The sequence below is a fragment of the Rhinopithecus bieti genome, unplaced genomic scaffold, assembly GCF_001698545.2.
Source record: "Rhinopithecus bieti isolate Rb0 unplaced genomic scaffold, ASM169854v2 scaffold_49509, whole genome shotgun sequence".
NCBI classification, from domain to species: domain Eukaryota; kingdom Metazoa; phylum Chordata; class Mammalia; order Primates; family Cercopithecidae; genus Rhinopithecus; species Rhinopithecus bieti.
In genome coordinates, this window is record NW_016819747.1 from 207,340 (window position 1) to 222,908 (window position 15,569).

The 15,569-nt window shown below is 44.9% G+C and overlaps 1 protein-coding gene across 7 annotated transcripts in view; it reads right to left on the bottom strand.

Moving 5' to 3' along the window:
* Positions 1 to 15,569, bottom strand: part of NR2C2 (nuclear receptor subfamily 2 group C member 2) — a 102,092-nt gene that overhangs the window by 15,297 nt on the left and 71,226 nt on the right. For all 7 annotated transcript variants that reach the window (XR_001882760.1, XR_001882759.1, XR_001882757.1 and 4 more), the window contains 7 exons: positions 13,376 to 13,555; positions 10,979 to 11,126; positions 10,116 to 10,209; positions 7,604 to 7,737; positions 5,361 to 5,538; positions 3,051 to 3,172; positions 758 to 897 (listed from right to left, as the gene is read on the bottom strand). Coding sequence is in view for 2 of the 7 variants with exons in the window: in XM_017859199.1 (XP_017714688.1) it covers positions 758 to 897; positions 3,051 to 3,172; positions 5,361 to 5,538; positions 7,604 to 7,737; positions 10,116 to 10,209; positions 10,979 to 11,126; positions 13,376 to 13,555 (996 nt within the window). In the remaining 5 variants the exon portion in view is untranslated. The remainder of the gene's footprint in view (positions 1 to 757; positions 898 to 3,050; positions 3,173 to 5,360; positions 5,539 to 7,603; positions 7,738 to 10,115; positions 10,210 to 10,978; positions 11,127 to 13,375; positions 13,556 to 15,569) is intronic.

The following is a 15,569-nucleotide window of genomic DNA, read 5'->3' on the forward strand; positions in this document are numbered from 1 at the left end:
AAAAAAAAAAAAAAAAAAAAAAGAAAAAATGAGGTAATAGTCCCTACTTAATAGGGTTGTGAGGATCTGTGAACTATTAGACATGAGAAAAGTCACTTGTCAATGTCAATGAAGATGAAAATATCAGCTGTGATTATTCTGCAAACATTACTAAATGCCTAGCAAGAAGCTGACCTTTTCCATTTTTTTCTTCATATTAATCATATGAAGAGGACAGTCGGGCAGAAATTTACATATTCTAACTGATAAGCATCCTGTAACATTCATTCATTCATTAAGATGAGATCTTGCTCTATTACCCAGGCTGGAGTACATGGAATGATCACAGCTCACTGCAGCCTCAAACTCTGGGCTCAAGCAATCCTCCTGCCTCAGCCTCCTGAGTATCTGGGACTATAGCCAGATGCCACCAGGCCTGGCTAATTTTTTGTACTTTTTGTAAAGACAAGGTTTCGTTATGTTGCCCAGACTGGTCTCAAACTCCTGGGCTCAAGTGATCCTCCTGCCTGGCCTAACAAAGTGTTAGGATTACAGGCGTGAGCCACCATGCCCAGCCCAAAGGTTCCATAACTTAACAGTCAAACTTCTCTCAGCCTATAGATGTTGTGGGACACTGAGGCTATCCAATTTGCTATGTTGCCAGCCTGGGTCGACAAAGGTGTCTCTGACATGGGGCTCCAACCAGGGGGCTAGGCTCTGCTCCACAGCCACAAGACTAGGCCAAGATACATCCCAGCCCCAAGTCCCTGTGCCCTACCTTCCTGGATGCTGTTCTGCAGGTGGTTGACGATGGCAGCCAGGATGGTGGAGAGACTCATGACCTGGGCACACTGGGCCAGGCCGAGGGTGAAGAGCTCATTCCAGCAGGCCCGCACCAGGCTGGTGTTGCAGTCCTGCCTAGGAATATAGAGAGGAGCCTGAGTGTGGTGTGTGTTGGCATTTCTCCAAGGTTGTGGGGCATCCAGGCACTAAGTCACAGCATTTCCTGAACAGGTGAACTCAGTAAGTGTTTGTTGAAGTGCTATCCAGGATCATTCTTCAAGAAAAAGATGAAGTCTATGAATAAGTCCATGAATGTTTTAACTAAAGTCCTTCTAATGATCAACTATTCTCTTAAAAAACATCCTTTAAATAAAAAATTTTAATAGATATGGCCAAATCATCATTTCCTACAGTATTCTAAAGCCTCAGCATCCTGGATTGACTCTGTCCCAGGAGATGGTATCAGTTACTTAGGTCCTGCAGCCAAGGTCACGAGAGGCTGCGGGGACCAAAAGACTAAGGGCTGAGCACAGATTCTGAAGGGCAGAAACATGCCCTCCAAACCTTGCAGGGAAGGAGGCAGGCTTTGTGCTGGATCCGAGACAGAAGCAGGGAGGATGAGGGTTCAGCTAAGGCCGCTTCTAGCCCTGCCCTGGCTAATTTCTACTCAGGTTAGTCAGCAAAGTTGGCACATCACAAAACAATACATCCTTATTCTCAGAAACTCCTAAATTGCATTCCCTCACCTGTCTCAAGATTTCAGGAGGCTGGAGAAACCGGGCTGTTTTGACAAAGCTGTTTCCTCCAGTTGCCTTAAGTGTGGCCCAGCCACAGGAAGGCAGTGAGAACCAAGACTACTGCACTGTGTCATTCCCAAATGCCCCAGATGCGTGTCTAGTATTTTACTATGATCACTGCCCTGAACAGTAACGTATGAAAAACGGTACATGAAATGTAACTGAAACCACTTTAAATGTGGTAGCTCATTTTATCTAGCCCGGACTGAGAAACTCTGTGGAGGAGGTTCCAAATTACCTAACTAGAAAAAGTACACTCAGGGCAGTGGGTGGACATTTTAACCTCATTAAAAAAAATCTCAGGTACCTATCAGTACTATTAACTGTGGACTGTGGTGTTATTTAAAAAAAAAAAAATGCCTGAGGTTACACCACATACCAGATACTAGCAAGGGGTAGGCCATTCTCCCAAAGAGCTAACAATGAAACTCCTAATACTTGTTTAGCAGTCACTACCTGTCTTGTTCTCCCTGGAGAATGAGACAATTCTGTCTGCCTTTCCTTTAATCATGGAGGGAGGTGACCATTCTAACTACTCAGGACACATCCCACACCACCTGACCCACAGAACCACACTGCCTTCTGCTGAGTCCCTTGCATGCCAGGCAATGGGTTAAAAGCTTTATAGATCTTAACTCCACGCAAGGATTCTACAACGAGAAACTGGAGGCTCAGAGAGGTAAAGTGACTTCCACAAGGCCACACAGCTGACAAGCGCTATTCTTATGCCCGACAACCAGGTCTGTTTGCCCCAAAGACAACAGTGTAAACTACTAGACAACCCTGCCCTCCATTCTAGTGTTTTCCACATATTACCTAAGGATGGTTACTCTGCAATATGCAATAACTCTCACTGTATTTCCGTTTTTATATGGTTACTTATCTTTCAACCAGACTGCCAGTCACCTGATGGTACGATGGCAGCCACACCAGCTGCACAGCACTCGGCACGCTGGCAGAGCCGATGATGGGATTTAGAGGAGAAACATACACAAGTGGTACTCCAGAAAGCAAGAAAAGGAGGGGGTTTCCTGTAGAGATGACACCAGGGTCTGTACTACTCAGTGTGCCAGTTGGCACTGTGGCTTGTGTGAGATTGTAAATCCATGTTTGAGGAAACCGCTGATTCACATTCACCTTATTAAGGCCTAGGCACAGTTCCTGGCCTGGCTTCAGTTTGTGAGTCACACTGTGCATAGCACAGTGCTGGGGACTACCCCTTGCCTTCTACATTCTTCTCCATCCCCAGCTCCCAGCAGCAAATCCTTGGTATATCTAGGAGGCTCCATAAAGGTTAGAGGAACACTGCAGAACTGGCAACTGGTAATCCTGCTACCAGTCCACTAACTATATTTAGTAAGAAATTCAGGGTCCTTGGAATGAGGTCATCGGAACAGTCAAACTAGATGGGCCCTCAGAGTTCTTCCAGGTCATTCCTAGGGAGAGGAAGGCCCCTGCCCAAGGATACATGCACAGAAAGTGGCCACTTACCCAAGTGCCTGAAAGGCTGGGATTGACCGAGCCCAGTGCATTGAGAGGAAAAGCAGACGGGATGCAGACTCACAGATGTAGTGCACGTTGAGGTACTCTGGCATTGGGCTGGGCATTGTTAGCTGGAAAAGAGGAGGCACATGGCACAGGCGGTGAAGGAAGGACGGGGATGGCTTTGTCTGTCAACACGTATCCCCGTCGTGCTTCAATAGCGGTGGCATCTAGAGTCACTGTCTCTGATTCTGAAGTCTCATGCAGTCGGGGGGCTTGCACAGACTCCCCATGTTTTCTTGCTCAGTGAACTAGGGTCTAAAGGGCCTTGGAATATGGTCCATAAGCCTAAGGGGATCTTCCCAGCCCACTCCCATAAAAACATGCTCCTCAAGTCTTGCCTCAGCTAAACTGTTATTTGTTCTATGGCAATTCCATTTTGAGCCATAAGTTAAGGCCTAAATTAAATCTGGGGAACAGGGGCCAGGTGCGGTGGCTCATCCCTATAATCCCAGCACTTTTGAGAGGCTGATGCAGGCCGATCACCTGATGTCAGGAGTTCAAGACCAGCCTGGGCAACATAGTGAAACCCTGTCTCTATTAAAAATACAAAAATTAGCCAAGTGTGGTGGCGTGCACCTGTAGTTCCAGCTACTTGGGAGGCTGAGGCAGGAGAATCGCTTGAACCCAGGAGGTGGAGGTTATGGTGAACCAAGATTGTACCACTGCACTCCAGTATGCGTGACAGTGAGACTCAGTCTCAAAAAAACAACAAAAAAAATCTGGGTAACCAGGGCCAACTTCATGGACTAGCAGGCATTTTGGGAGATGGTCTTAAGGTAGCAGTTACCAAGAGCCAAACAGCTCACGTGATAGGAGGATGACATCCCATGACTAGAATGTTGTGCGAGGCTCCAGGAATTCCATTGTCTAGAAGGGGTTCCAGTGCTTTTGAAGCTGGAATCACACTGGTGACCTGTCTCTTAGGCACCTTTGGGAAACTATGAGAAGGGATCTAACTTCCTAAGTGACTGGCCATATCTCTCTAGTAAAAATACTGGGTCAGGCACAGTGGTTCACGCCTGTAATCCCAGCGCTTTGGGAGGCTAAGGTGGGAGGACTGCTTGAGGCCAAGTGTTAGAGATCACCTTGGGAAACATATCAAGGACCCCATCTCTACAAAAAATAAAAATAAAAATCAGCTGGGCATGGTGGTACATGCCTGTAGTCCTAGGTACTTGGGAGGCTGAGGCAGGAGGATCACCTGAGCCCAGGAGTTTAATCCCAGGAGTTTGAGGTTACAGTGAGCCACAATCACATCACTACACTTCAGCCTAGGTGAGTATCCATAAAAAAATAAATAAATAAATAAAAAGAAGAAGGAAAAAAAAAAGAAAAAATACTGAGGGAACAGGAAGACTCGGCAGTCTGGAGACCTAGAGACTGAGAGGGCTTCGGGTGCCCTCTGAGCATCCTGTAGAAAAAGCAAGACCAGTGAATGACAGCATGGGGAAGACCCGTGAGGTCTTAACAGCACTCTTCAAGGGATCTACTTTCTGTGGCTCTAGAGGGCAGAGTAGCCAGGATCAACAGCTGGCTGCCTGCTTGTTGCAGACTTTATATGAGGGTTTCTATGACACGGAGAAGAGACAAAAGTGCCTGCCTGAGTCCATGGGGCAGCCAGGCTGTCATAGAATGGCAGAGGCAGAGCATTCAGCCCTCAGCAGTTACCACTATGTCAGCCTGTCTTAGTAATGATGGGCCACGCCTGCTTCAGGGTTACCTTCAGAACCAAATAGCACTGTGAGCAAAAGACAAGTGAATATGCTTCGTAATGGGAATATCATTCTGGAACAGAAGATCCAGTTTGAAATCATAATGTCCAATACTGCAGTTTGAAGATGAGCTCACTCCAAAGTTTAATTTTTATTTATTAATTTTTTTTGAGGCAGAGTTTTACTCTTGTCGCTCAGGCTGGAGTGAGTGCAGTGGTATCGGCTCACAGAAACCTCTGCCTCCCAGGTTCAAGTGATTCTCATGCCTCAGCCTCCAGAGTAGGTGAGACTACAGGCATGTGCCTCCATGCCTGGCTAATTTTTGTATTTTCAGTAGAGACAGGATTTCACCATGTTGGCCAGGCTGGTCTTGAACTCCTGACCTGAAGTGATCCACATGCCTTGGCCTCCCAAAGTGCTGAGATTACAGGCATGAGCCACCGTGCCTGGCCCCAAGGTTTGATTTTTAAAACTGCAGACCAGCTTTGGTACAGAACCTCTCCCCAGCAGGTTGGGGGCACATAGTTAGGCTGAATCCACTCACCTTAAATGTGACGTGTGTGTCTGAAAGGAGGGGGCCTTCAACCTCAATGATGGGTGTTGACTGGTCTCTGCTGATGACGTGGATGCTCCCTCCTCCACTGTTGTCTATCCCATCTGCCAGGCTTGGAGAGGAGGAGCTGTCTGTGGTATTAAGTGCTTTAGCTAAGGTATCAAATGCCCTGTGAGCAAAAATGAAGCATGTAATTGTTGTGAATCTACAGCTTTTAGGGGGAACAGAATTCTAGCTGAGATACGATTTAGAAAAACTACAATGGGAAAAGATAATTAAATTCTACCTGGTGAGAGAAACGCTAACAATGAAAGCTTCTTTATTTTATTTTTTTGAGATAGCAGAGGCTGGATGGAGTGCAGTAGCAGGATCTACCTTCCTGGCTTCAAGCAATCCTCGTGCCTCAGCCTCCTGAGTAGCTGGAACTACAGGCACACACCACCACACCCAGCTAATTTTTTTCATTTTTCAGAGACTGAGTCTCACTCTGTCACCCAAGCTGGAGCGTGGTGTTGTGATCTTGGCTCACTGCAACTTCCGCCTCCTGGGTTCAAGTGATTCTCTTGCCTCAGCCTCCCAAGTAGCTGGGACTACACACGCTGGTGGCACACGCCACCATGCCTGGCTATATCTTTTGTATTTTTAGTAGAGATGGGGTTTCACTATGTTGGCCAGGCTGGTCTCAAACTCTTGACTACAGGTGATCTACCTGCCTTGGCCTCTCAAAGTGCTGGGATTACACACGTGAGCCACTGCATCCGGCAAACAATGAAAGCTTGTACGTGTTATCAACACATCATATTAGGCACTGAGCTATGTAATACCTAACTTCACGGACAATTTCTTTCTTTCTCTCTCTCTCTCTCTTCCTCTTTACTTTCTCAGAGATGGGTCTCAGCTAGTCTCAAACTGCTGGGATCAAGTGATCCTCCTGTCTCAGCTTCTCTAAGTGCTGGGATTATAGCTGTGAGCCACTGCAACTAGGCCCAATTTCTATTTTTCACAAGTACCCTCCAAAGGTAAAAATTCTCTTCCACTTTACAGATGTAAATGCTGAGCTTACAGTTGTTAAATAACTTTTCCAAGACCATCCATACAATAAGTGGTAGAACCAGAATTCTACCTAATTCAAATCCCACCCTCTTTCCACTGTACCCAGATCTTGTTATCAGACCACAAGTTAACAAGGAACTGGAACCCTTGAATAGTCTCCACCTTTGTATCTGGCTGGTCTGGCATGTTAGGAGCAGAGCACAAGAGCCAAACTGCAGAGAAGAAACATCCTTAGCAGCAGTTATTGATGTCTGGCATTAGCTCATACTATCTATCAGCCACTATCAATCTAGTTACCCTGGTGGATTTAAGCTCTGAATTCATTACTCAGAAAAAATATACATCAGGGTTGGGGGTGGTGGCGCACACCTGTAATCCCAGCACTTTGGGAGGCTGAGGTGGGAAGCTCACTTGAGCCCAGGAGTTCTAGACTAGCCTGGGCAACATGGCGAAACCCCATCTCTATTAAAAAATAAAAATAAAAATAAAAAAAGATGAGAAAAATAGGTTAAAACAGAAGTAGAAAAGGGAATGAACTCTTAATACGCAGATGCATTATGAAACAGTAATTAATGGCCGGGCACAGTGGCTCAAGCCTGTAATCCCAGCACTTTGGGAGGCCGAGACGGGCGGATCACGAGGTCAGGAGATCGAGACCATCCTGGCTAACACTGTGAAACCCCGTTCTCTACTAAAAAATACAAAAAACTAGCCGGGCGAGGTGGCGGGCGCCTGTAGTCCCAGCTACTCGGGAGGCTGAGGCAGGAGAATGGCATAAACCCGGGAGGCGGAGCTTGCAGTGAGCTGAGATCCGGCCACTGCACTCCAGCCCGGGCGACAGAGTGAGACTCCGCCTCAAAAAAAAAAACAAAAAACAAAAAACAGTAATTAATACAAATAACTGCCGTCCACTAGAGGTTTCCCCCTACTTCTACTGATTTACTCAATTTTCTTTTCCAAGGTTGGGAATGAAAAGAAGTTTTGATTGTTTTATACTGTATAATATAAGTGGGTCTATGTTCCCATAGTTAAAATTTGAAAGAAGACAGATGTGCAGGGTCATTCTAACAATTTTGTCATCCTTAAACACAGCACAGATACCAAAATGCTGTTTTCCACCCTCACAATAGAGGGAGGGTGTCCAGGCCAGGAGGGGGGCCTCCACCCTCATGGGCTCGTACCGAGTAATCTCACTTGCAGACTGGTCCTCTGGTTGGATTTCTGAAGTGTCACCGTTGTTCAAAGATTCACTTAGGTTGGCAAGCGAGGTCACTACATTTGCCAGTGTGCCCAGAGCTCCCTGGCTTGTTTCAGCCTATTAAACAAAAAATACTGACATTAAAAATGAACACAGATATGCAAATGACTCTTAGGCCAATGAAGTTACAATGCTGGTTCAAAAACAGCTTAGAGGGGAGGGGAATGTGACTACAAAGGGGCAACATGAGGAAGATCTTTTTGGTGATTTAACAGTTCTGTATCTTGGTGTGGTAACATTTACACAAATCTAGATATGTGACAATGTGACAGAACAAAAACAGATAAATTAGACTTCATTAAAATTGAAACTGTTGTGCTTCAAAAGAAATTGTCAAGAAAGTAAAAGCCCATAAAACAAAAGGACAATTCACAGAATGAAATATTTGCAAATCATATGTCTGACAATGGTTTAGTAGCCAGAATATCTAAGGAACACTAACAACTCAGTAATAAAAAGACAACCCGATTAAAAAATGGAAAAAGAGGCCAGGCACAGTGGCTCATGCCTGTAATCCCAGCACTTTGGAAGGCCGAGGCAGGTGGATCACCTGAGGTCAGGAGTTCAAGACCAGCCTGGTGAACATGGTGAAACCCCATCTCTACTAAAAACACAAAAAATTAGATGTGGTGGCGGGTACCTGTAACCCCAGGTACGCGGGAGGCTGAAGCAGGAGAATCACTGGAACCCAGGAGGCGGAGGCTGCAGTGAGCTGAGATTGTGCCACTGCATTCCAACCTGGGCAACAGAGCAAGACTCCTACACAAAACAAAACACACAAAATTAGCTGGGTGTGGTGGCACATGCCTATAATCCCAGCTACTTGGGAGGCTGAGGCAGGAGAACTGCTTGAACTCGGGAGGCAGAAGTTGCAATGAGCCGAGGTGGCACCATTGCACTCCAGCCGGGGAAACAAGAGTGAAACTGTATTTAAAAAAAAAAAAAAAAAAAAAAAAAGAGGTGCATTATTTCACAACAAAAAGGAACGAAGTACTGATACATGCTATACATTATGACCCTTAAAAACATTATGGTAAGTGAAAGAAGCCAGCCACAAAAGACCATATATTGTATGATTTCCTTTATATGAAATGTACAGAGTTGACAAAACCAGAGTCAGAAAGCAGATTAGTGGTTGGCAGGGTTTGAGAAGAGGGGGAAAAGAGGAGTGACTACATAATATGGTTCAGGGTTTCTTCTGAGGTGATGAAAATATTCTAAAATTAGATAGTGGAGATGGTTTGTACAACCTTGTAAATATGCCAAAAATCACTACATTGTACACTAAAAGGGTGAGTTTTATGGCATGTGAATTATATTTCAATTAAAAAAGAAAGCCAGGGATAGTGGCTCATGCCTGTAATCCCAGCATTCTGAGGGGCTGAGGTGGGTGAATTGCTTGAGTCCAGGAGTTGATCAAGACCAGACTGGGCAACATGGTATCTGGGCTTCACTTTCAGGCTTACGCTTTCTCTGCATTTGACCATGCAGTCAGAGTCACTGTCCTAGAATGTGTGCTAGTGACAAGCTAAGCCCATGTGATTCATCAGCTCCCATCATGTATATGGCCCCTGGCCAAAGAGAGAAGGTGCAAGGCCCAGCCTGAGGACTAAGGCACGCAGGGCAGCTCTCCATGACAGGTAAGGGCTCTAAATTTTGTCTTCTCTTTCTCAAGAGAATGCCCTGTGATCCCCTGTAATGCCCTGAGAACACCCATGAATGAGACTGTGAACAGATGAGAAGGAAGCCTGCAGACCTTGCTCTGGGTCTAATGGTCGCAGCAATGCCAGTGTTCTCAATTACCAGGTCACCCTCTTAAGAGTTGTGACTTGCTGCTACTACTTCCTCATTACTTGGTTACATCAGGAGCACCAAGATGAGAAAAACAGTGAGTTCCCCGGCCTGGAAAAATCCCCCTCCTTGGTTATCTTCACAGGAGCCAGCCAGTCTCCCCTCTTTGGACTGACAAACGTCTCTGTCCACAAGTTAAATCCCTATGACTGATCTGCTCTAGCAAAGTTTTGGAATTGATAGATTCCTGGCTGAGCTTCATCCTGAAGATCATCTAATAAAAAAGAACCCGGGGCTTTTGCAAAAAGGCCATCTGATAAGCAGCTCTTTCCTTGGTATGCTAGTAGTTTGCCAATGTGTATAAAAGAAAAAGAAAACTGTAACAGAAAAGAGAACCACCGAATGTCCACCAAATTGACATCCAGATTGACATGTCACAGTGATTATGACCAGCCAGCTCTGATCTGAAAAGCCATCAGCATCTCTAAACAAATCACAAGACAGCTACAACAAGGAGACCGAGACATAGGTCATGCTTTTCATGTGGTCTCTGAAGGCCAGGAAGAAGGTGGTGCACACAGTTGGAGAAGTGGCCTGCAATGTCAACATAAAGGATGGGAGAAAGCATAAGTAGAGAACGTCACCTTGGAATCCGTGGCCAGAAGAACTGTACCATCCTCACGTATCAAAGGCTGCTGGATGTTCACAAGCATTCCTGGATCAAGAAGACCTGTTTGTCTATTTAAGACATAAAGAAACTCAGAGTAGCTTCCAACATTTTATGCACAGTATGATCATGCTGCATTTACCTGTCCTTCCATATTTGTGAAGCTATCTGAATAGCAGAAAAGCTCTAACCAGACTCAGCCGCTTAGTGACTAAACAGAATCCCCACCCCTGTCTCTCTGCAATGAGATATACATAAAGTTGGGTTTACAGCTTGAGACAGGATGAAATGCAGATGCATCCCACAGGGCTTTCCAGGATGACTGCACACTGTGGCCATCCTGCCAAGAAAAGTTAAACTTGATTTTCAGAAAACCAGCAAGGCATCCTCAACTCCAGTTCTCTCTCTGATACATTTTGGATTTCTTGTTTTCCCCTCTTTCTGTTCCTTTTAAAGTAAGTTCAACAGATTACATTAAAAAGAATATACAAATTAACTATAGCACTGAGACCTTATCTCACCTTAGGCCTTTTGTCTATACTGCAGAAAAGCCCCAATCTTGAATTATAAAATAATTGTCTTCCTGTATGAATGATGCCCAAATTGCAGGACATAATCTGAATTCAAGGCTAGGAGAATTTCTGACTCCATCATAAATCAGGCATCCTCAGGCCTGTCCAGAGGTGTCACTGAGCAGCTCCAGAAGGGGCAGAATTAGGCAACACAAGGTTGGAGGCTATGGCAGGTGGGTGGGAAGCCACAACAGTGCCTGTTCTGGGACGCGTCTGTGCCTCCTCCATCAGCTGCAAAGGCTGACTGCAGTGAGAAAAAGGGACTGACCTCGCTCCATCTTTGTCTGCCACAAACGTGGGAGTGGCTATCAGGGGACTTCTCAGGTCTTTCCGGATATAGATTTTCTCAGTTGAAGCAGCACAATTGCTTGGTTTCTCCCGTTGCACATCGAAGGGCTTCCGTTCACTCTGTACAGCTTAAATCACAACATAAACATTTGTGTTTAGAGAAACAATTCAAATCAATAAAAACCACATCCCTTGTGGTAAAGTAAGGGGTTTTCTTTAGTAAATCCATTACCGCAGGGAGGATGACTTTGGTGCTAGGTTCATCTAGCTCAGTTTTCACAGTGGACTTTTCGGCCAGAGAGAAGAAATCAAGCCAAACCATGCCATGTCAAATCTAAAGGCATAAAAAAGACCTCACGATGGGTGGTACTCCCTGCTAAGAAACTGCAGCACAGCACCTATGTGGCCTATGGAAGCACCCATGAGCCTTCTGGGCCATCTTGTTAATTTTATGTTATTATTTTATTGTTTTTTTGTAGAGATGAAGCCTCATTATGTTGCCCACTGGACTCAGACTCCTGGGCTCAATAAATCCACTTGCCCCAGCCTGCTAAAAGTGCTGGAATTACAGGCATGAGCCACAGTGCCCAGTTGGTTTTTACTTCATGATGCTAACAAAATAGACCATTTCAAGGATAAAGAAATGCCCATCTTTGGGCCAGGGGTGGTGGCTCAAGTCTGTAATCCCAGCACTTTGGGAAGCCGAGATGGGTGGATCACTTGGCCAACATGGCAAAACCTGGCCTCTACTAAAAATACAAATATTAGCCGGGTGTGGTGGCAGGCACCTGTAATCCCAGCTACTTGGGAAGCTGAGGCAAAGAGAATTGCTTGAACCTGGGAGACAGAGGCTGCAGTGAGCCAAGACGTGCGCTACTGCACTCCAACCTGGGCAACAGAGTGAGACTCTGCCTCAAAAAAAAAAAGAAAAGAAAAGAAATGCCCACCTTCAAGTAGGCCCTCAATAGAACGCATTTCCTATGCCACAATTTGTAGAGGAACCCTTCTAATTTCCAAATCAAGTCTGAATCACTTCTGCAAACTCTTTAATGGGTGTCAATTTTATATCATGCTAGCAAACTCTCCTTTCAGCAGTCTAATATAAGAGCAAATATGCATGTTAGAAGCAACTGAAGAAAACGAAAGCTTTTTAAAGACAAGACAAAAGTGATGAAGGTCAGGGACTAACATTCAGATATGTACTAATCAAACTGCTATCCAACTGAATATTGTGTTTGCAGCTACAGTTGTGATCATCACAAGAAAACTGATTTCAGTCACTGCTCTGAGTAAAAATATTCATCATTGAGAAAAAGGAAAGCTTAGCAATGTGGGCCAGTCCCACACCAAGCCAGTGATTTATTTACTCACTTTGGGGAAAGAGCAGTATCATTAGATTAAATAAAAACATCACACCAGGCAGAAATTAGGTTATTTCTAATTTCTCAAAAAATACATTTCCATTTATTCTCCAGTGAATTTTACAGATTCCCATTCCCAGAAACGTCAACATCAATACTGAAATATATTGGTTTTCAGTGTTCCTAGAAAACTATGCAAAAGATGACAGAACCACGCAGCATACTCAGCGGGAGCCTGCAGTCCTGGGTCCACGGCCACCAGACTTGCGAGGCTGAGTTGCATGCCTTGCTCTGCTAAGCTCCATTTTCCTACTGTGGTTTGAGCCTAACTCCACTCTCCTTGAATTTCTTTGTGCTGCCCATCTTAGGTCCTGGTCTTCATGTTTTCACCGCAAGTTAGGGAAGTGACCTCCATGCTGATTGGTCCCTGAAAACCCCCAAACTTCTGGCTATGGGAGTGGAAAGGAGGGGCCTGAGACCTTCCCTGGCTGCCCCACACATCCAGAAGCAATACATTTCTCTTTAGAACCCCAGTTACACAGAGGCTTGGCAAAGGACCTTATCCCAAAAGAAAGTAGAGGGGCTAAGAAGACAAGGAGTAGGCTGATGTAATCCTCAGGAGCAATGTATAAGTAAGGTGAATAAGTAGATCACAAAAGAGGACCCTGTGGCTGAGAGGCTACGTGTGTCCTCAGGCGTCATAGCTCTCTCTTAGTGGCACACCTGGAGGTAGATTTGGTATCAGCTTTCCTCCAAAGCCTGTGTCCAATCCACTCCACTAAGCTGCCTCCTGATGCATCTGGAATAAGGCTTTCCATACACACAGCAGGAGAACAGACCAACCCCCGCAGCACTGGCTCTGAATCACCTAGCTGACCCATAAGGTAAACCAAAACGAAGCTTAAGTGCGTAATTTTTCTTCAAGTATTTTAAGGCCAGGTATAGAAACCTTATTTTTTCTTGTTTACTTTCTCCCTCTGCGTTAACTCATGTGGTTTTAAAATATTCTTACTCACATTCCATTTTCATGCCCATCTCTAAGCATTTTTTCAGCCGGCAAAACTGACAGCGGTTCCGGTGATGTTTATTGATGATGCAATCTTGGTTGCTCCGACAGCTGTAGGTCAAATTTTTCCTCACACTCCTTTTGAAGAAACCTTTGCAACCTTCACAACTGACAGCCCCATAGTGACGGCCTGAAACAGGAGAAAGAATATACAAATATTTTGTGACTGTATTTGTGGATTCAGTTCCTGTGCAAGTCTTATCGAAGTGATGGGTGCATATGCTGTTAGATGCCAACAGCCACGTGGCCTGAGTATTAAGCATACTGGCCACACCCTTCACGTAATTTCTCTACAACCTTTCAAGTAGCCTTATGAGTTCATGATGGAAATACTGAAGCTCGGACAGCTTATATGACAGCTGGCAGATGGCATGACCTTAGTGCTCTTAGTATACAAATGGTCTAACATACAGTAGGAACTCACAGGTGACAGCTGAACTCTACTATCCACTTGAACACACCTGGGTCCTGTTCCTGGAGATCTGGGCTTATGAAGTGGATCAGGTCCCCTGTCCCGCCACAAGTGGCACATAGCAGACACGTGCATGTGTGGCTTCGGCACAGAGGGTCTCACTCCTGCATTTACCCCCTCTCTCTGATTCACGTCCTGGGCCCTAAGCCTCCCCTGGGGAAGAGGGATAGTCACAGGGAGAAGCGTGGGGACCGTGACTGCCAAAGCCCACAGCAAAGGAGGATTACCATATGGCTCACCTGGGCTAGCTACTCAGAGCCTTCTAGAAACACAGTTCTAGGAATGCATTTATTAAACACAGTTCATTTTTCTAATCTTGTTTTACTTTGGTATCTCTTTTTATTTTTGATACATTGTAATTGTCCATATTTATGAGGTATAATTTGATATTTCAATATATCCACATGTTGTATAATGATCAAATCAGGTAGAGTGACCACCACCTTATGCATTTATCATTTCTTTGTAATAAGGACATTCAAAAACCTTTCTTCTAGGTATTTTATAATATATAATACCTTATTGTTAGCTATGGCTACAGTGCAACAGAACACCAGAACTTGTTCCTACTACTTAACTGTAACTTTGTACCAGCTGGTCAGTCTTTCCTAACCATCTCCCACTTTTCCCCTCCCGCATCTTGGTGCCATTGTTCTACTCTCTGTTTCTATGATATCTTTTTTTTTTTTTTTTTTTGAGACGGAGTCTTGCTCTGTCACCCAGGCTGGAGTGCTGTGGCCGGATCTCAGCTCACTGCAAGCTCCGCCTCCCGGGTTCACGCCATTCTCCTGCCTCAGCCTCCCGGGTAGCTGGGACTACAGGCACCCGCCACCTCACCCGGCTAGTTTTTTGTAGTTTTAGTAGAGACGAGGTTTCACCGTGTTAGCCAGGATGGTCTCGATCTCCTGACCTCGTGCTCCGCCTGTCTCGGCCTCCCAAAGTGCTGGGATTACAGGCTTGAGCCACCGCGCCCGGCCAGATATCATTTTTTTTTTTTTAAGGATTCCACAGGAGTGAGATCATATTTGCCTTTCTGTGTCTGGCTTATTTCACGTAACATGATGTCCTCCATGTTCATCTACGTTGTCACAAAGAGCAGGATTTCATTCAATTTTATCTATTCCACTGTGCTGCATACCACATTTTCTTTAGCAATTCATCCACTGTTGGATACTTAAGCTGATTCCACATCTTGGCCATTGTAAATAGTCATGCAGTAAGCATGGGAGTGCAGATATTTCTTCAACATAATGATTTTATTTCCTTTGGATTTGGATCTAGTACTGAGATTGCTGGATCATGTGGTAGTTCTAGTTTTAATTTTTTGAAGAACCTCCATACAGTTTTCTATAGTGGCTGTACTAGTTTACAATCTCACCAACAAGCGTTCCGTTTTCTCCACATCCTCCCTAGCACTTCTTTTCTTTTGTCTTTTTAATTGTAGGCATTTTTTCTTTTCTTTTTTTTTTTTTTTTTGAGACAAGAGTCTCAGTCACTTAGACTGGAATGCAGTGGTGTGATTTTGGCTCGCTGCAACCTCCACCTCCTGTGCTCAAGTGATTCTTGTGTCTCAGCCTCCCGAGTAGCTGGAATTATAGGTGTGCACCACCACGCTAGGCTAATTTTTTTATTTTTATAAGATTTTATAAAATAAAATAAAATCTTACATATT